Source organism: Vombatus ursinus, unplaced genomic scaffold (assembly GCF_900497805.2).
Source record: "Vombatus ursinus unplaced genomic scaffold, bare-nosed wombat genome assembly UNPS02014945.1, whole genome shotgun sequence".
Classification (NCBI taxonomy): Eukaryota; Metazoa; Chordata; class Mammalia; order Diprotodontia; family Vombatidae; genus Vombatus; species Vombatus ursinus.
In genome coordinates this window covers 25,512,767-25,534,016 of record NW_020954723.1, presented here as the reverse complement: position 1 = coordinate 25,534,016, position 21,250 = coordinate 25,512,767, and the positions used below count along the sequence as shown (strand labels likewise).

General features: G+C 44.0%; 1 protein-coding gene across 3 annotated transcripts in view; it reads right to left on the bottom strand.

Annotated features, from left to right (window-relative positions):
- Nucleotides 1–357: 357 nt before the first annotated feature.
- ELMSAN1 (ELM2 and Myb/SANT domain containing 1) overlaps nucleotides 358–21,250 on the bottom strand; it is a 127,134-nt gene continuing 106,241 nt past the window's right edge. For all 3 annotated transcript variants that reach the window (XM_027844722.1, XM_027844721.1, XM_027844723.1), the window contains exons 4-13: nucleotides 16,473–16,818; nucleotides 13,776–13,842; nucleotides 12,543–12,685; nucleotides 12,284–12,387; nucleotides 11,210–11,285; nucleotides 10,359–10,447; nucleotides 6,689–6,838; nucleotides 4,750–4,944; nucleotides 3,336–3,529; nucleotides 358–854 (exon numbers count right to left, since the gene is read on the bottom strand). In XM_027844722.1, coding sequence (XP_027700523.1) covers nucleotides 611–854; nucleotides 3,336–3,529; nucleotides 4,750–4,944; nucleotides 6,689–6,838; nucleotides 10,359–10,447; nucleotides 11,210–11,285; nucleotides 12,284–12,387; nucleotides 12,543–12,685; nucleotides 13,776–13,842; nucleotides 16,473–16,818 — 1,608 coding nt within the window. In that variant the 3' untranslated portion in view covers nucleotides 358–610. The remainder of the gene's footprint in view (nucleotides 855–3,335; nucleotides 3,530–4,749; nucleotides 4,945–6,688; nucleotides 6,839–10,358; nucleotides 10,448–11,209; nucleotides 11,286–12,283; nucleotides 12,388–12,542; nucleotides 12,686–13,775; nucleotides 13,843–16,472; nucleotides 16,819–21,250) is intronic.

Below are 21,250 nucleotides of genomic sequence, written 5' to 3'. Positions count from 1 at the left end.
GCCAGGAAGGAGAGACCCTGCGAGCATCTTGCTGGCAGAGTTGCTCAATTTCTGGTGGCATTCAGTAAGCCGTGTCCAGGAGGATAGGGTGAAATCTTGCAAACTTGAGCTAAGCTTTCCATCCCCTAAAATATCTTCCAAGTGACTCGGGATGAATGGAAGGCCAAGAAAAAGGAGGAATTGTGCAGCAAGAGTTTGGTGTCCAAAAAGCAGCAGAAGTAGCAGCAGCAACCAATAGCCTCATGGCTTGGTGGGGTGGGGAGATCAATGGCTTCAGGCTGGAAGTCTCCAGAAGCATGAGAGAAGGAGTCCTACCATTCTGAAAAAGCACAGAGACAAGGTCTGACGGACTCAATATAAGGAGAACTGGGTCCTGCCCCAGGTAACACTGTTCCCAGGGCCTTTATAAATTAAATGAAAGCTTGTCTTTTGTTACATATTTTTTTAAGTCTTCACGATTCCCTTCTGACTCCCCGGTGAGTGTCCGTTGGGCCAGGCAGCTGCAGCCACAAGGCGGGTGAGGGTGCAGAGAGGGAAATCACCCAGCACAGGGAGAGTGGGGGAGAACCAGCCTCACTGCTTTCCCGGCTCAGTCCACTACCTTGGCTCGCTACACCTCGCCATCTTCATCTGAGCTCCCACTGCTGCTGCCGCCGCCGTCGCCGCCGCCACCACCACCACCACCGCCACTGTTGCTGTTCTCCCGTCGGGCCTGGAGGCGGGTGGCAGCAGCTGCTGCTGCGGCTGCTGCCGCCGCAGCTTCCTTCTCCTTCTGCTTTAGCGCTGCCGCCTTCTTCTCCTGCTCTGCGTGGCTCTTCATGTGGGCGCTGCGACTCTTTACCTTGAAGAATACCCTGAAAAGGGATACAAAGACAAAGCTGGGCTACAACCAGACTCCCTTCATAGCTCCACAGAACTGGGCTCTCAAAGGGCATTGTCTGCTATCATCACAACTTTCTCAGGTTAAAAAGTCTGGGATAAGAATCACCAGTGTCAAAGTGCAGTGTAAAGAGCCAGGACATGGGTTCAAATCTCACCCCTGATATTTATTACCTGGATAGTCACACTAGCCTCCCATGGCCTCAGTTTCCTTCTCTGCAAAATGAGAGAATTGAACTAGATGCCTTTCTCTATAGTCCTATGTACTCAATCACTAGCTACCTCACGTCCTGGCTAGGTCCTTTAAATGATGCCCCTCGATGCCTAGCAATTGGGGAATGGCTAAATGTAATGGAATACTATTTATTACACTGTTATGAAATAATGAAAGGGATAGTTTCTGGAGAACAATGTCTACAACAGCAATATTGTAATGATAAACAACTTTGAAAGACTTCGTTATAACTCTGATCCACACACACAACAGCAAACCACAATTCCAAATGACTAGAGGAAGCATGCTATCTACCTCTGGATAGAAAGCTGAGTCACAGTGCAGACTGAAGCCTGTTTTTCTTCATTTTCTTTCTTCTGTTTGGACATCGCTAATGTGGGAATTTGTTTTGCACGACTACACATGATTGTAATTTTTTTTTTCTCTCCTTAGTGGATGGGGGAGGGAGAAAATTTGGAAATGCAAATAAAACTGAATTTAAAAAATAAGACCAATGCATAACAATAATTAATCACACCCCTCAAATGTTGAGTAGGCAACACCATCCCTGCCCCAGTCAGGAACAAGGGTAAGCAGGAGTCGGGTGGTTGGTTGCAGTTATATTTTAATTACTCATTTCCCCCTAGAGCTAGGCTCCAGGCCACCTTCCTGTCATCTGCCCTGGCTCAGGCACCTTTCAGACTACTTAACCTACAAAGGCCAGGGGGTAGAGAGGGTGCTTAATCCACTCAATTTTGAAACTCCCACCCAGGAAAGGTATGGAGCTATCCTGATTGATGAGTGAGTGAAGACTCATATAGCTCAAATCCAGCTGCCCTCAGACCAAGCTTCATGTACAATCCAACCTTCTATTCACATCACCTTTCCCTGCAGCTAACGCAACCACCACCTTTCCACCTCTTGCTCTGGGAACCATAATCAAATAAATTTTACCATTGCTTTTGAAAAGGGTACGTCAGTCAGTCAGACTCCCTTGGGGCTACTTTCACCATTGTTAAGTCTTCTCAAACCCAAAACCTCCCTTCTTTGGTAACCAATTCCCTGTCTGTGTTGTCTCCCTGCCCCCAATAGAATGTAAGCTCCATGGAAGACAGGCACTAGCTCACTTTCATATTTGCATTCCCAATGCTTAGCAAGGTGCTTAGCATAGAGTAAACACTTAAGGAGTGGGTGTGTTTCTACAGAACATTCTGAGCAAAAGTGAAGCAACCAGGGGCATCTAGGTAGTGCAGTAGATAGAGCACCAGCTCTGGAGTCAGAAGGACCCGAGTTCAAATCCGGCCTCAGACACTTGACACTTACTAGCCGTGTGACTCTGGGCAAGTCATTTACCCCTGACTGCCTCACCAAAAAAAAAAAAAAAAAAAAGTGAAGCAAACCCACCACAGGCAAGAAGATGGAAGGCAGAACAGGTAAACTAGTCCCCCATCCATGACCATCATGATTCAACATTAAGCCCTATGTGTTATTCACTGATTCTCACTCAGTCCTGCACCCATACCATGTTACATTGCCTCCCTTTGGGGTATAATTTTGATGTAACAAGTTCCCAAAGATTTCATTAGAATCTTGCTGATCTAATCAGTGTGCTCAACCCTAGACCCAACAGCCCAGGCTCCAACCTGGCCTCCATGTCTTTTAAGAAATTTCCCTATTTGTCCTCCAAATATAGCCCTGCAAGCGCCCAGCAGCAGCTGTCCAGAGGAGATCAGGATATAAACATCACCAGAGATGATGCAGGAGCAGGGAACACTAAACCAGTCTGGAAAATAACCTGAGAGCTCAGGTTTATTTAGTACATGAGCTTTAGATATACTGTCTCATTTGAGGTGAGGCAATACTACTGATATTATCCCTATTTTGTAGATGAGGAAACTGAGAGTCAGAGAGATCAGGTGACCCTGGACAAGTATCAAAGGTAGGATTCAAACCCAGGCCATCCTGACATCAAGTCCAGCATGCTATCTATTACGATGCACCAAATACAACCTTAACCCTTGTGCTCCCTCCAAATCCCAAGCCATTAGAAGGTAGAGTGACGTCAGCTGCATTGGCAGGTGTCTTCGTTATCCCTCAAGAGCCAACTCTGCCCATCACCCCACTGGTCCATCATCTTGCCCACTGTCCCATCAAGAGCCCAAAGCTTTGGTCTTTTCCCAGTTCTCGTTACCAGGCACCCACCCTACTGCCAATCGGTTGGAACTCAAGTCTGTCTTCGTACCTGCCACATTTTTTACAAGGAAATGTGCTGTCCTGGTTCTGGGTTTTACTTAAGGTCTCTGTGGTCTTCTTTTCTGTGATGGGTCCACCTCTTCGAGATTTCCCGGAGCTCTCCTTAGGCTTTTCCGTGGCTCGGCTGCTGGCCACCCCAGGAGCACTGGACTCATGGCTCCTGAGGATGAGGACATCATTGATCTGGACAGATGAAGACAAGGCAATTGCATCAGTTTGGGATAAAAGAGCTATTGTAGGAGAAGAGAACCATGGCCCGAGCTTTGCCTAGAATGGCAAAGAATCCTATGGAGACTTCATAAGTACCTGCTTTCCTAGGAAGCCCTGGAAGCTTGCCATTAGCTCTGTCTGGAGCTCCTGCTTCTTTATTTTTTTTTCTTAAATTTTAAGGCAGTTAAGTGACTTGCCCAGGGTCACACAGCTAGTACGTGTCAAGTGTTTGGTCTGAGGCCAGATTTGAACTCTGGTCCTCCCGACTTCAGGGCCGGTGCTCTAACCACTGCACCACCTAGCTGCCCCAGGAGCTCCTGTTTCTTGCTAAATTCAGTTCGTATGCCTGAACTAGAGTAACTCCCTTCTCTTATTCTTTTTTGAAATAATTTCTAAATTTGTGAACCTGGCAGTTCTCAACAAATATGAACACATCTAGACACACAGAAGAGCAAAAAACAAGAGTTACAATATGAAATCACGAATCCACCATGTACAGCTTGTTTTTTTAAAAAAATAAATAAAATTTGACATGGTAGTACCAACACTGCCCTTGTCCGTATCCCCTTACAAACTTCCTTTCGCTTTCTCTCCTGTGTTTTTCAAATGTTTCATCGATGCTTTCCTTTCTTTTGACATCTTTTTTTTTTCATCCCTCCTCTCCTCCCCTCCTCCCCAAATAAAAGCCTTCCCTTGTAACACCAGCCCCCTTGTTCAGGAGTCACTGCGCCACTCCCCACCTCCTAAATACTTTTCCTCCAAATGAAACGCTTCCCAGGTGAGTCCCACCCCCGGCAAGTCTTCCCTTCCTGCTCCAAAGGCCAGTTCCAGCTTCCAATCCATTGCTTCTTGGACCTTCATTCCCTCCGCCCAAAACATCCTCCTCTGGGCTTTAACTCAAGGTCCCTGTCACCGGAACTAGGTCTTGTCACCATCTTGGGCAGTATTGCTTCAACTCTCTTGGTGCCCACCTGAAGGCAAACCTCTTCCCTTCTAGTCATCCCTTACCATACCAGCCAACCTCGCACCTGGGCCCCAGGTGTGTGAACCAATTCAAACCTGTAACACTTTAGGGAGGTGGGAAGGGGCTGATAGTCATGCATTTTGTGTCAGAGACCTCTCTACATACCCAGTGTGAGACCCAAGGGGTGCTCGGAGCTCTCAGCCGGCCCCAGTCAGGGTAAGACACTCACCGCTTCATTGGCTTGTATCGTCTGGGCAGCTTTGACAGCTGCTGCCCTCCGACTCCTCTCCCGCACCTCTTCTTGCTCTTCCTGCTTCCCTTCCTCTTCCCTGTCCTCCTTCTTGGCCTCCTTCTTGGCCACCGCACATTCTTCACTTGGGGCCTCCCTTCTGGGAGGCTGGACCCTTGTCAACCTCTGGGAACTCTTAAAATGGGAAAAAGAAAAGAGTGAGCCGAATCTTTGTCGTCTTCTGCTTTGTCGCTAGGACTCTTTTTAGAAACAGACCTCAATCCTCCTATTTCAGAACTAGTATAGGACAGAGAGGGGAGTCACACAAATATTTGGGGCTGAAAGCCCAAAGCAAGAAAAACCCACAGTAATCTGGATCCAGCCCTTCTCCATAGGCTACTCATCCCAGCAGGCCAGAACCACAAAAGAAGACCCACAGTGGGCAGTGTGGTCTCACAGGAAAAAGCTCTAGCCTAAGAATTTAGGGACTTACACTCTAGTCCCCATCCTGCCATGAATTAGCTGCAGGATCTTCAGTTAAGTCACCTCATCCAGATTACCAAGATTTGGAGAAGCTCAGAGTCAGAAAGGACCTCACGAGGCATTTAGTCCAATCTCTACCTGTATAGGAATTCCTCTACAACACCTTTACCGCCAGCCTCTGCCTGAAGACCTTAAGAGATCAGGGATTTCAGTAGCTCCCAAGATGGTCCATTCAATTGGGCCGTGACTGTCAGGAAGTTTTTCCTTATATCAACCGTAAATCTGTCTCTCTGCAGTTTGCGTACACTACTTCTAGTGATGACTACTAGAGCCAACCAGGCTTGTTCTAAGCTCTCTTCCACATGGCCACCTTCAGACCCTTGAAGACAGTGATCATCCTTAACAGTACTTCTTCAAATCCACACATCTATCCCTCCGGGGTTAAGCAATAACCCTGAGGGTTCTCAGTCTCTTCCAGCCCGACCCCACCTCAATTTTCCCATCAGTAAAATGGGAATAACATTGTTTCTCCCTAACAGAGTTGTCACGATGATATGATGGGATAATACACGTGAAATCCCTCTGAAAAATTTCCCAAAGTGACCCACAAACATGACACACTTCTACTGTGTCCACCATTATTACCAGTAGGCAGCTAGGTGGCACAGTACATGTGCCTATTGTCAGTAAGACCTGAGTTCAACTCCATCCTCAAGATACTTCCTGTGTGACCTTGGGCAAGTCACTTCACCTATCTGCCTGCCTCGGTTTCTTCAACTGTAAAATGGGGGTATTAACAGCACCTGTATCCCAAGATTGTTGTGAGGATCAAATGAAATAATATAATAACATATTATCATTATTAATAATATATTAACATTACCTAATAATATAATTTAAAAGCACTTAACAGAGCCTGGCAAATGTGTTGTTGTTGTTGTTGTTTAATCACGTTTGACTATTCATGACCCCACTGTGGGTTTTCTTGGCAAAGGCACTGGGGTAATTTGCCGTTTTCTTCTCCAGCTCATTTTATAGAAGAGGAAACTGAGGCAAACAGGGTTAAGTGACTTTGCCAGGGCCACACAGTTAGGAAGTATCTGAGGTCAGATTTGAACTCAGGAAGATGAGTCTTCCTGACTCCAGGCCCATTACTTTATCCACTACTCAACCTAGTTGCCTACAGCCTAGCAAATAGCAGGTACCTAATAAATCTTCCCTTTCTATCTATCTCTTCCTTCCATTCCTCCCTCTCATCCTTCCTCTACCACCCATCCACTCTACAGGGAGAAGGGTCCAAAACCCTTGTTCTATACAATTGACTCAAGATAACTCCTCAGGGACTGAGCCCTGGAGCATTCTGCCCCTTCCTTCCCACTTCCTCTCAACACAACTGAGGGCCTATGAGGAACCAAATCCCAAGAGTCTTGGCTACTCAGACAGGGGAGGGAATCACCTTAACGTCCACTTCCATTTCCTCCTGACCCAGCTTTTCATCGGTGGCATCGATATCCCCGAAGGTCAGGGTCCCATTTCGCCCAATCTTCACCTGCTTCTTGTAGGTGTAGTAGAACTCTACACACTGGGCCACTGTTTTGGTCTGAATCTGGTTTGGAGTCAAAATGGCAGTCAGAGACCCTCGATCTCTTTAGCTTCATTTGTCCTGCCCCTCTTCCCCACTCTGCTGGTCTCTCCCCCCCCCACATCTCCTCCCCTGCCTCCAAACAGTATACTACAACAGATTAATTTATTAATTTATTAAGTACCTGATACGTGGAGGGCCCTATGTTAGGCACTGAGGATACAATGACAAAAGTGAAACAGTCCCTGACCTCAAGAAGCTTATATTCTATCAATCTAATGGGTGCAAGTGAACAGATACAAAATAGCAGTGGTTTTCTCAGCACAGGAAATGGCTCAGTATGGGGCTATGCAGCTGGCAAGTGCCAAAGGCAGGATGTGAACCCAGTTCTTCCTGGCTCCAAACTCAAAATTTGATCCATTATGCTGAATACTAACTTATGCAAATAAGGATAGTACAAAGAAAACTGAGGACAGAGGGATCAATAACACCTGGGGGGATCAGGAAAGGTGTCACAAAAGGAATGGCATCTGAGTTGAATCTCGAAGGAAAAATTCCGAGAGGAAATGAAGAATGAGTACATTCCAGACATTGGGGTGGCTTATACAAATGCATGGGGGTGGGAGATGAGAGTATTGTTCTCAGGCAACAACTAGTATTCCAGGTTGGATGGCAGACAGAGGTCATGAAGGGGCAAAGTATGAAATAATGTTAGAAAGGAAGACTGGAGGGTCTTAAATCCCAAACTAAGGAATTTGGATTTATTGGAGCGCAAAAGAAGGGCCTCCAAGTTCTTTCCTGGATTTCTCATATTCTCTCTCTCCTCCCTATCCCCATATCCCAAAAGCTTTTATACCTTAATACTACACTAAGACTTTTGAGATTCCTGGCATACATCCATCTGGATTTTACATACACATCACTGTAGCGCTGAGGTTAAGTCACTTGCCTATGGTCACACATCGCTATATTTTTCTATCTATACTTCTAGGCATAGATATTAATTTATATCTAAATGGAGTGTGTGTAGGCATATAGAAAGGGTAAAAGTCACATATGTTTGTGTTTTTGAACACTCTTGGAGAACAAGTGGCTCACCAAGAAACTAACAGATTAAACAAGAGAATCAAATGTCCCCAAGATGGTTGACTAAGGCAGACCCTGGGCAAGTCACTTAACCCCATTGCCTCAAAAAAAAAAAAACCAAAAAAACCCCAAAAAACTAAGGTGACACCCATGTGTCAGGGAAGTAAGTATGACAATCTCTAAGTCAAACCCAAAATTACACCAAGAGGGGAAAAATGAGCATTTCTTTATTTCTCTCCCTCCTTCCTTCCTTTTATGCAGATACAGGATGGGAGGTCCTGCTCTTGGAGACAGAAAAACCTAGGTTTGTGTTCAACTATTGCAGAATTTCACAGACTTTAGATCTTTCTCTATTAGGCATAAAGCCACAGTCAATATTTTTACATTCTCATAAGGGTACAGGATTTTATTGACAATTGCAAATTGATTTTCTTCACAAGAAAAGTATAAGCTGAAGCAAATCTATGAATTTGCTGGTGGCCTCTTCGGTCTTTAGAACTATTACCCATCCTTTCGTTCTTTACAGGAGGGAAGCCTGGCATTCCACGTTCCCCTTCCAAGACTGCACTGAGCCATCCAAGCTCATACCCCATTCCCCATCTAATACATTTAATTAATGATTAACTAGTAATTTTCCAAGATGAGACTTAGTACTCTTAGGTACGTATTCAACCCAAAAAATCAATCTGTTTCCAGAGGGGCTTGATTGGAGAAAACCCTTTGTGAGTTTTCCCATTTAGCTCAGATGCCGTCTCCTACATGAAGCTTTTCCTGACCTCCTTCTTCCCAACTGTTAATGCTTTCTCCCTCCCACTAAAATTACTTTGTATTATTATGATTATGGGTTGTATCTGATTAGAATGAGGGATAACTTAAGGAAAGTCTGGGCGATCTGCTGGCATTTTCCTTCAGATGACAAGAGAAAGAGAGGAAGGTCCTCAGCTTCCCCTGTGACAAACTTATGGAGGGGCATGGAGAAAAACCCTAGAGGAGGGGCAGGTGTGGATGGGCTGCAATATCCATGTTTGGAGGGAACACCCACATGAATGAGAGCTCAGAGACCCATTGGTGTTTCAAAGTATTTTTGGATATACTTTGTGCTTACTTATCTTGTACACATATTATTTCACACACAAGCACCTATGTGTGCACGTGTGCACATACATGTAAACTGTCTGATGACAGAGATTATTTCATATTTGGTTGTGTATTCCCCAGTGCCTAGCACAGTGCCCAGGACATCCAGTTGCTCAGTTGACATTTCTAGCAGCCAGAGTTCAAGGGACTGACAATATGAGGGACAACTTGTGAGGACAGGGAACAGAAGTGCTCCCCAACTTCCAATTCCCAGGCTACTTGCTGGGTCTGACGTCGCATATCTGCCTGTTGCCCGTCAATCTGGGGGTGATCTCACTGTCTGATGCTGCTAATTGCCACCCTCTGCAGCAAGCACTCTGGCCGATGTGGCAATGACTCACTTCTGCCCACTGCCCTCATTTACCTCCCCAGCTATTATTGGCCTTAAGTCCAGAGGGTCTGAAGAGGCATTATAGGCATCCTCACAGGTCTGAGGCAGAGGCCTAGACAAAATAGTCCTTCTCAAGGAAATAAGAGGCAAGCAGGAAAAAAGAAGAGGAACAAAGAGGGGTGGTGGAGGATGACTCACTCTTCAGAATGAAAACTGAGGGGACGCTTTAACTTGGCTGCTCCTTCTTTAGTCTGCTCTTTAAGCAGCTCCAAAGGCTTCTTTTCATTGGCAGAAACCAAGGCTGAAGTGGCTCTAATACCCTCCCTATACCAACCACCCTCCTCCCCTTTAGATAGTCTTTTTCCAGCTTCCTTGACAGATTTTTTTCACGTGATTCTCCTTTACACACTGTCTTCCTTGCAATGAAAATGGCCCAACTGCAGCTAGCTGGTTGTTGGACCTCAGCATTCCATATCAGCCTCAGCCTTTCTTTCATTCTTCTTTTGGAGGCAATCACGGTTAAGTGACTTGTCCAGGGTCACCCAGCTGTTAAGTGTCTTAGGCTGGATTTGAACTTAGGTCCTCCTGACTCCAGGGCTGGCGCTTTATCCACTGTACCATCTGGCTGCTCCTTTTGCTTTTCTTTCTTCACATATGCTACCACTGATTCCTGGAAGGTACTCCCCTCATCACCTCTGCCTCTTAGAATCTTTTACAGCTGAGCTCAAATGTTACCTCCCATGAGAAAGTCTTTCCTGACCCCCAATCCCCAATCCCAAAGTGTCTTCGTGGTTTCTCTCCCTCCTTATATGAGACTGAATTGAATGACTTGTTTGAAGGCTAAACCTCCCAGTAGAACATAAGATCCTTTAGGCCAGGGACTGTTTTCCATTTTGTTTTCTTATCCCCAGAAGTTAGTGCCTTGAACATACTAGACTGTATTGAATTAAATTGAATTTCTTCCCATATGGAAAATGCCCTCTAACTCACCAACTTCTGCACCAAGAAGAAATCCTTCTTGTAGATGGCAATGCCCTTATTGAATAATTTTTTTTCAGCTACTTTCCACTGGTCAGACCCTGTGGTGAGGCAGGAAGAGAGGAATGAGAAGAGAATGAAAAGCCAATTCAGTTCAAAAGAAATTCCTTAGGAGGGCCGTTAAAAGGGGAACATGGTAGATGAGGTAGAGAAACTTTCCTTCCACTTTAAAGGACGCCCCATCATTTTGGAGGTCCAAGTCTACACTGAAGGACCAGATACACTATCATTTTAGAACCCATCTCTTCCTCCCAACCCCTTCCTGCTGATCTCCTCCCTCCCTCCTCTTAGGTGGGACCAGGTTGAGGGACAATCCTAGAGATCTTCCCTGCTGAGGGTGAATGTGTAAGCTTCATGAGGGTAAGGACCATGTCTCATGTATTCTCCCATGATGCCTTCCACATTAGACTCCAGGGGTTCAGGGTACACCCCAGATCTCTCCATAGCACTAGGAATGGTATGAAAGGGGTCATAACTTTGCTGAGGGTAGCCTAAGAAGGAACCTTACTATGTCCCTCCTGACCTTCAAGTCTCAGCTAAGAATTCACCACCTGCACAAAACCTTCCATGACTCAACCCCACCCATCCCCAATCCGTCGATTTTCTCTGGCAACCTCTCAGTCACATATCCAATTTCCTTACAGTCTATGGTACTTCTGTTGTTGTCAATAACAATTCATGTTTACTTAGCAAGAGCCTTCCTCCTCTCCCCTCTCCCTCTCCCTCCAGTATTTAGAACAGAATGTGCCGTACCCAGCAGGGGCTCCACAGATGTTGGGTAACTGGTCCCTTCCCCTGCTCACCTGTATAGTGGTAATTAGCCAGTGGGTGATCAGGAGGTCGAAGTGGCTTTTTCAGCAGCAGTTTGGTCAGCGTTGCCTAAGGGAGGAAACAGGAAGGTCATGGTCCCTGCTGGAGAGTACCCTGGTACTGGGCAAAATGTCCCAAGTACCAGGTCAAGGCCTAGCAGTCCTGACATAACTACCTTTGTGCTCTCTCACTGTCCCTAAGAAAAAAAAATATTTTCCTTCGCAGAGTGGAGCACTGGCTGAGTTGAACATCAAGCAGAAGGGAACTGTAGCATCTTGTCTAGCCTTATTTGACATAGGTGGACACTGAGATCCATGGAGATAAAAGTGGCCCGCCCAGAGTAATACAAGGACCAGAACTCAGATAATTGAGAATACTGGAGGGAGGAATGGACTTGGGGTCGGAGACCTGGGTTCAAATTCTTGCTCTGCTACTCACTGTCTATTGAACCTCAAGGAATTCAATTAGCTTGGGTGGGTCTCAGTATCCTCAAGGGTAAAATGAGAGGAATAGATGGACCAGATGACCCTTGAAGTGCTTTTCAGCTACTAAATCTACAATCCCATGATCCCAAGTCACTTGATTCCTAATCTGAAGCTCTCTCTGCCATACTCTCTTCCATAAGACAATATGCCAAGGGGTTAGTCTGCTCAGGCGACTATAAGAGCAGTCGGAAGGGACTGATAATTCTTCTAGGATCCGTGTCAGCAAAATCATCCTTTCAGGAGGCAGGAAAACATTTCCACCGTGCTACCCCCTCTCTGGGGCATACACAGTTGCTCCTTCTCTCACCTTCACCCAAGCCTTCCAAGATACATAGTATAGCCCACTGCACACACCAGGCACTCAAGGCAGTCAGCTGGAACAGCTCCTAGGCCTTTCTCCACTGTAGAGTCCTGCTCTAGGATAGGCAGAGTTGAAAGCAGCCCACATCTACCTTACCCTCTGACTAGGCAATTTGTGTTGGCCCCTCCCTATTCAGCCACTTATCTCCCGCCTTTGACAACAGCACCCTTCTCCCCCTTACACATGATCCATAATGCCCCTTGTGCTGGACCCCATCTCACCAAGATGTCCCCCTTGGCTTCATGCAGGCAATGCAAGGCTAACTCCTGGTTGGTTCCAGCCCCAGGAAAGATACTAGAACAGGCAGCGGTCAGTAGGTCTTCCACTAGTTCCAGAAAGATTCCCATAGAGAAAACCCCAAGGAAGATGGGAATAAAAAAAAAAAAGAAAACTTGGTTCAGAAACTCAGGAGGGTTTAAAAAAAGAATGCAGTAATTCAGAAAATTGGGCCCTTCCCTCAATCCCTGGGGTCCTCCTCACCTTGCCCTTGAGTCTCCCTGCTAGCATCCAGATTTCCCCATGGCTGCCAGACCAGGTCAGCTTTATGTTCATCCATAGCTGCCAGGGCCCTGTCCCGGATTGGGGGGATTTCCGCTTGGAATCTAGTCCCCACGTTGATTCGACTTAGGGAGAAGAAAGGATAAGCTGTAGGGTATCTAATCTCTCATAATGCAAATGGTAGCTCCTCCCAGCCCTGGCCCCGGCCCCACCCATCAAGATAAGGACCCGAGGTCCTGACCCCAGAAGTAGAGGAGGAAAATGAGTTGAAAGCTCAAGGGAGCGCACAAAACTGGGCTGGAGATCCAACCACAAACATGGCTCCATTTGAGGCAGAGTGTTCAGTGGGCTCCTACCTATGGGGCAAATGGTCTCTAGGGGAAAACTTGTCTTCTGTTGCCAGTGGTGGCCTGTGCCTTCTAGGCAAAGAAAAAATATGGAGGTTGGTAGGAGATAAAAAAAGAAACTTCAAATGAGGTTTTAGAGATCGACATCAATACATAAAAAATAAGCTTGGAATGGGGCATAGAAATCTATCCTGCACTACATGAAAATAGAAGGGGAAGGGGATAAGAGAACGGGGGGGGGGGGGGGTGGGGGGGAGAAGGGGGGGGGGGGGAGGGGGGGGGGGGAGGGGAAGGGGTATTCAGAGGGCGCGGGGGGGGGGGGTGGGGGGAGGGATGAGATGGGGAGAAAAATTGGAACTCAAAGTCTTTTGGAAATGAATTGTTAAAAACTAAAAATGAATAAATTAATTTAAAATTTAAAAGAAAATAAAAAATAAGCTTGGGAAACTGCCTGGGCATAGACACTTAATAAATGTTTATTGATTGATAAGTGGAAATTGGCCCTAGACTCTCACCCTGAACACTGCACTATAGTCAGAGATGGGGTGGGTTTGAAATGAACAACTCTAGAACAGGCAGAAAGGGGCTCCTTAATGGAGACCAAGGTCCACTCACGTGTTACCGCCCCCCTTGCTATTCTCTGTTGGGACCTGCCAGTCACTCCCCTTTTCTCTAAAACAGAAGGGCATTCTCTACCCCAGTGGTCAGCAAAGGATCGAATTCTAACACATGTAGGGTTCCTAAAGTAGGTCACTTCCATTTTCACTTCCTTTTCCCTCATACGCTTGAGAAGAAGAGTATGAGACTGTTTTTGTGTAAAGGACTGGGGCAGCCAGGGTGCAAAGGTAGCCTTCTTTGAAACACTTACGGCTCAATGCTGACAGGCGTAACTTCCCCCATCACAGAAAGAACAGGTGGAGTGACTTCAGCACTGTCTGAAAGACAAGCAACACATTTATGAAACAGTCCAAAACATGTGGGGAGGACAGTGGTGTGTGTGTGTGCTGCCGGAAACTCGCTTCTAAGGAAGCTCCCTCTTAGTTGTACCCTTGCTCGGTGCATTCTACCCCAACATATCTAACCCCTAAAACAACCTCCAACCTACACTGTTGCAGATAAACCTCAGGGACTTCCTGGGCCAAGGGAGGCTCGGCATTACAGCATTACTGGCAGCAAATGACATCAAGAGAAACAGGATTTGTAAAATGATGACTAATTATTAACAGCAATTATTAACACTGCTATCTCTTAATTAAGCTTGGAACCCACCCTTCCTTTCTGTTGAGGCAGCTAGGTAGCACTGTGGCTCCACAGAAAAGACTGTCTCAGCAGAGAGGAAGGCTGGATTCCAAGCTTAAGTGCTTAAGGAGACCTAAATTCAAATCCTGTCTCAGATACTTATTAGGTCTGACCTTGGGCAAGCCACTGAACCAGGCCACAGTGAGAATTATTATCATGGGAATAATAACAGCACCTACCTTACAGGGTTGTGGTGAGGTTCAAATGAGATAGTGCATTAGTAAAATGCTTTGCAAGGCAGCTAGGTGGCTCAGTAGATAGCGCACTGGGCCTGGAGTCAGGAAGACCTGGGTTCAAATCCAGTCTCAGACTTTACTAGCTGTGTGACCCTAGGCAAGTCATTTAACTTCTCCTTGCCTTAGTCCACAGGAGAAGGAAATGGCAAACCACTCCATTATCTTTGCCAAGAAAAGTCCAAGGCCAGTACTGGTGTGCAAGGACAATGAGGTCAACTGAACAACAAAGTACTTTGCAGACCTTAGAGCACAAGTTAGTCTAACCCCCTCAAGAGATGAGAAGATCTCTTGGGTGGAATACTGGAAGTCTCCAAAATGGCTCTCTCAGATCTAATCCATCTGACACAATACTGTCTGATTTGGGAGAGGAGGTGCCTGGGGGGTGGTGGTGATCTAAGTCTGGGAGATGTCAATAGACTGGAGAACTCCTTCCATTAGTGAAAATTAGCAAACCCCAGGGACTTAGTCTCACAGACTTGCCTGGGACACTGAGAAGTCAAGAGACACTAGCCCAAGCCCATTTAAGTGTGGGAACTACACCCCTGCCTTCCTGGTCTCCAAGGCCATTCTTTGTCTTAGTTTTTAGGATTTAGGATTGCCTAAATACTGTAGGATTTAGTTGTCTTTTGCACATACTACTTTCATCCTGTCTCTCCCAGGCTTAAACAAAGCTTTCAAATCATAGTCCAATACTTACAGGGTAAAATCCAAACTCCGCCACCAAGCTTACAAGACCCTCCACAATCTGGCTCCCTCTCATCTTTCCAGTCTCCCCTCCCCCACCTGTACCCTGCCCTAAGATTCAACCAGACTATTCTCCTCTGTTCCTCAGTCACCTCGGTGCTTTCGATCATCCTCTTCTCTCCATTTGAAACAAACTGCTCTCTCCCAGGTCTTCTTGGTCTAATATATTCCTAACCTCTACCAAAATCAGCAATTAGATGGTGCAGTAGATAGAGTATTGGACCTGAAGTTCAAATCCATCCTCAGACACTTACTAGCTACTTGACCCTGGGCAAGTGACTTAACCCCTGTTTGCCTCAGTTCCTCAGGTGAAGAATAGGGACACACTGGAGAAGGAAATGGCAAACCACTCCAGTATCTTTGCCAAGAAAACCCCAAATGGGGTCACAAAGGGTTGGATACAACTGAAAAACGACTGAACAAATATTTGCTAATCAGTTGATCTCTTCTCTGCCTTCAGTCTAACTTCAGAAGTGGCTTCTTGTTGAACTATCTCAAACTCAGGACAGAAAGGAAGAAGGACATGGGCTATAGTCTGCAATTCTACTCAGGGGGAGGTGGAGAAGGTAGTGTGGAATAGGGGAAAAAACCCATGACAACACTGTTGTCCTTCTAGGCAACCACCAGAGAGAGCCAGAGCAGCGTCACTGTATGGGGTGAGGTGGAGGGCTGAAATCATGCACACATATTCCTCCAAGTCAACTTTTTTCTTCTTTTTGGCTAGGCAATGGGGTTAAGTGACTTGCCCAGGGTCACACAGCTAGTAAATGTTATGTGTCTGAGGCCGGATTTGAACTCAGGTCCTCCTGAATCCAAGGCCGATGCTCTATCCACTGCGCCACCTACCTGCCCCGAGTCAACTTTTTTCACTGGGTTTCAAGGGCCAGCCCTAACTCAGAACTCCAGGGTTCATCTGGGTCTGTCATTAGCCACTAGAGGGAAAAGGCAAAAACATGTGGCTGGACCAGTACAAACAAATTCAGTGACTAGAACGTAACATATCCTGTCACACTTGGTTGATGGGTTGGGATGATGTTGCTGGGGAGGGGAAGAAGTATGTGGAAATGTGACAAAAACAACACAGCACAAACTTAAATGTGACTGAGAATGGTGAGCCATTCTTAAAAGAAGAGTAATACTACCTATATCCTAAAGAGCTGTTCAAGAAGGCTGCTCCCTTTTGCATCCCAGAGATTTAGCCTAATCCAGAGGAGCGCTGAAAGATGGGATTTCTCCATGCTGCCTCCTTCCTACCCATATTTCCCAATAAATAACAGAATACTCACTGGATCGGAGTAGGGTACGGTGAGCACTCTTGGGTGTGATGGGGGGAGGGGCGACGAGGCCAGTGGCTGACATGATGGCATTGAAGTAGAGGCCAGAGCCTTCACGAACAGGGCTGAGTATAGGTGGGGGCGTGTAGGGGGGAAGTTCAAAGTTTCTGTCAGATGGGTGGTCAGTCAGGCGGACAGGAGAGCGGAGGTGACTCTGGTAGGGAGTAATGTTGGAGTAGACTGGAGGGGCAATGAAAGTGCCTGCCTTGGTGGGGATGATCAAGGGTTCAGGTCGAGGCCTCTGTTTTGGTTTCCGAACCAAACCCTCACCATCCCCCTTGGGATCCACATCTTCAACCTGCAGAAAGAAAGCAAATAAGAGACAGTCACCCTTTTTAAAGAAAACCATATGGTCACGTGCTTGGATTTTTTTTTGTTAAAATTAATTTTTCGCTGATAAAATTTGTGTTCATCACTGACATGTCTCACTATTTCCCTCCCCTACCCCTTTCCCAAGGAGCCATTCCTTATAACAAAGGAGGAAAAAAGAGGAAGAAAACAAGTTTAGAAAAACTAACCAACATTATAAAAAAAAAAAATCTGAAATATATGTACATACACCTACATACATACATACAGTGTTCCATATCTATGGTCCACCATCTCTATTCTTGGGGGCCAAGTTCAATTACTATCATTTCGCAACATTCGCTTTCTGTTGTTTTCTTACTGTTCTTCCCATGTATGTTGTCGTAGTCAACATGTGTATTTTCTTTTGACTCTCTTTCATTTTGCCTTAGTTCATATAAATTCTTGCTATGCTTCTCCACATTCAACATTTGTCATTTCATACAATACAGTAATACTGCATTACATTCATTTACAACAATTTGCTTAGCCATTCCCCAACTGAAGGTTTGTTTCCAGGTCTTTGATAATACAAAGAAAAGGGAGGGGGGGAGGGGCCTAGAAATATTTTGATGTATAGATGCCTTTCTCTGTCACTGGCTTCTTTGGGGTATGTGTCTAGCAGTGGAATCTCTGGGTCAAAATGTATACACGTTTTAGCCACTTTCTTAGCATAATTTCACACTGATTTCCAGAATGCTGGAACCAATTTGTAGCTCTCACCAACAGTATATTAGTGTGCATCTATTTCCATAATCCCCTCCAGCATTAACTATTCCCTCACCTTTGCCACTTCTCTGGTTATAAGGTGAAACCACAGGGTAGTTGTGGTTTGCATTTTTCATATTCATAATTTGGAATATTCTTTCATATAACTGCTAAGAGTTTGCAAGTCTTCCTTTGAGAACCATTTATTCATATCCTTTGACTACTTATTGGGGAAAGGCTTTTGGGATAATTAGTACACAGAATCTCTCCCAGTTGACCTCTTCTTATACTGTCAGTAATTTTGTTCACACAAAAGCTTTTCAATTTCACGGAACCAAAATTGTCTGTTTATTGGGAAAGCTTCTCATATTTCTCCATTTCATATAGTACTAGCTTTTGGTTTTTAGAAGGCTATTTCTTATCTTATTTTTAAAAAAATTCTTCTGTGCTTATACTGTGTGTGGTTTTTAGCATATATGAATATCGTACTTTGTTAAAGGTCTTTTCTGTCTTTACTGATACAATCATGTGCTTTTTGATGCTTTTGCTTTTAATATGATTAATCATGCTGTCTCCTAATCTTTGTGTCCCTGGCATAAATCCAATTTGATCACAGTGAATGATTTTTTAGATAAATTGCTGTACAGTCAACTTGCCAGGATGTTATATTAAATTTTGGATTTATATTCATTAATGTTACTGGGCTATAATTTTGCTTTCTTTGGCTCGTATAGGGGTTAGGACTAAATTTATCTCATAAAATGAGTTTCACAGAGTGTATTCTTTCTCAATTTTTGAGAATAATTTGAGTAGTACAGGTATTTAAAAGTTTGACAGAATTCTACTATAAATCCATCTGGACCAGGAGTTATGTTTTTTTTTCTTTACTAATTCTTTTACACCTAGTTTAAATTCTCTTTTTTTCCCCTGTAATTAAAGATCTCTTTGAATTTCTGTAGAGAATCCTCTATTTCTTTTGAATTCTCAATTGTGTTCGTATATAACTGTGTATAGTAGGTTCTGATTATTCTTTTTATTTCCTCTCTTTGCTGTGCTTTCACCTTACCTTGTTTTGAGGATTTGGGGTTCATTCCACTTCCCCCCTCTTCTTTGAATAACATTGATTCATCCAGCCTTTAGCTTTATTGATCAATTCAATGCCCTTTCAGTTTTCCAATTTATTTCTCCTCTAATTTTCAAAGCTTTCTTTTTTGTTCTTATTTTGTGTTTATTTGTTGTTGCCCTCATACCATGGTCAAGTTTTATAAAGATGCCATGTGGAGCAAAAACAAACAAACAGGGGGCAGCTAGGTGGCACAGTGGATAGAGCACCGCCCCTGAAGTCAGGAGGACCTGAGTTCAAATCCAGCCTCAGACCAAACACTTGACACTTACTAGCTGTGTGACCTTGGGCAAGTCACTTAACCCCGATTGCCTCAGTAAAAAAAACCAAACAAACAAACAAACAAAAAAAGTATATTCTTTAGTGGTCCCATTCAGTGGTACCACAATCTTTTAGCCTTAAATTCTCCAATAGTTTGTTCAGTTCTATATTTCTCTGTCAGAAGCTCTTAGAAAGAAGGAAACTTTAAGGTATCCTAATATAGTGGTGTTAATATTCACATCTTTTTGTAAGTCAATTACTTTTTCATTTATGAATTTAGGTGCTATGCCATTTGCTGCATGTTTAATATTGATGTTAGTCCATTGTCTATGGTTCCTTTAAGCATAATGTAATTTATCTCAACTGATTTTCGTGAATTTTTATTTTTGCTTTGTCTGAAAGCAGAATTGCAACTCCTGCTTTTCTGGATTCACCTGATGCATAGTAAATTTTGTTCCAGCCTCTCATTTTGATTCTAAATATGGCTTTGCTTCTTAGATGTATTTCTAGTAAACATCACATTCTAGAGTTTTATTTTCTTGTTTGTTCTACCAATCTCTTTTGTTACACTGGATTTGTTTAATCCATTTACATTTAAAGTTAGAAGATGTTGATTTGTGTTTCTTCTCCCTTTGTGTCGTTTAATATTGGGGAATTTAAAGATTTTTTAAAATCCCCTTTCCCTTTTAAGACAGTAGTTGCTCCATGACCAATTTTGCTAAAACTAATTTATCATACAGCCCTATTTCCCACACACTCTCTTGCTCCTCTTACACCCTTTTGCTCTCATTTGCTACTCCTATCACTAGTTTGGGGTTTTTTCTTAAATTATTGACTATTTATCAATTTCTTCTCCCTTTTTTCCTCCTTTTTTCCTCTCAGTTAAGCAATTAGTTCAAATATCTCCTCCTTCCCACAGGCTACTTAGGTGTATCAGTTTAAATATTTCTGAGAAATTTTTTTTTTTGCTTTGTTCTCTTAGTTAATTCTCCTCTCAGTCTATTTTAAAATATCATTATCTGATTTGTGGTCTCTACTTTTTATTTATTCTATTTTACTTTTCTTGTATTGGGGTAAAGTTTTTAAAGTAATGGGTTTGAGTTCTATTTTCTAAATAATTTCTATTATTGCTATTATACATGTTGCTCACCCACCCCTTTTCGAAATTGTATTTTACTCTTAGAATTATCAGTCCATGAAGAAAGTAACGTTGGACAAAAGCTGTATCTTGTAAGAGATGTCCTCTGTGTCAAATCATGCAGTCCAATTCTACTCCTTGCCCTCCCCAAAATCATTTCCATTCCCAATGGCTGTCCATCTCCAAATCCATGTCACTTATATCCTCTGAGGTACCATCTGCCTCTAGGGAGCTGACATACCCGTCTTCATGTCTATGGAAGCACAACACTCTCTGAGAAGAAGTGGCTTCTCAATGTACCAATTCCCTCCAGATTAAACACATCATAAAATCTCCATCTCCTACTACAGGCATATACCTCCTCCAAGGGAGGGAGTGCTCTTCACTAGAATCCCCTCACCTCACATTAATTTGAGATCAAAGTGGAGTCTCCTCCTCCCACATTCAATCCCTCCTTTCTATTAGCCTCACTCTCCTGTAGCCCCTCTTTTTCCTGAGAGTCTATAGGAGTCACTATCCCTTTGCTGTTCACCCATGAACTTGATGAGGGAGCATTACCCATTCTCTCCATCTTCCATTTTTCATCTCTCTATGTACCCTTTCACTCTGCAATTTGGTCCTATAAAATATATCGATTCAGGGGAAGGGAAAATGTGGGAGTCTATTTCTCCAGCTTCAATTTTCCTATTTCTTTAGTTTCTGCTTACATCTTTATCCTCTTATATGTTTTTTAAAATTTTATTTATCATCTTTTTTTTTCAGGAGATTTTTTTTACATTTTTATTCATAGCTTTTTTTTTTTTTAAGGTGGGAAAGAATGAGTATCTGAGGGAGTATATATCAATTGGGAAATGCCTACACAAGTCTGGTATATAAATGTGATAGAATATTACTGTACTGTAAAAAATGATGGAGAAGTGGTTTCAGATAAACCTGGGAAGACATATATGATACAAGAGAACAATTTATACAATGACAAACAATATTGTAAAGATTAATAACTTTGAAAGACTTAAAAAACTTGATGAGTGTAATAACCAAACATGATTTCAGAGGACTAATAATGAAATTTGCTATGGACCCCAAGACAGATTCAGAGTGCAGAACACACACACACACACACACACACACACACACACACACACACACACA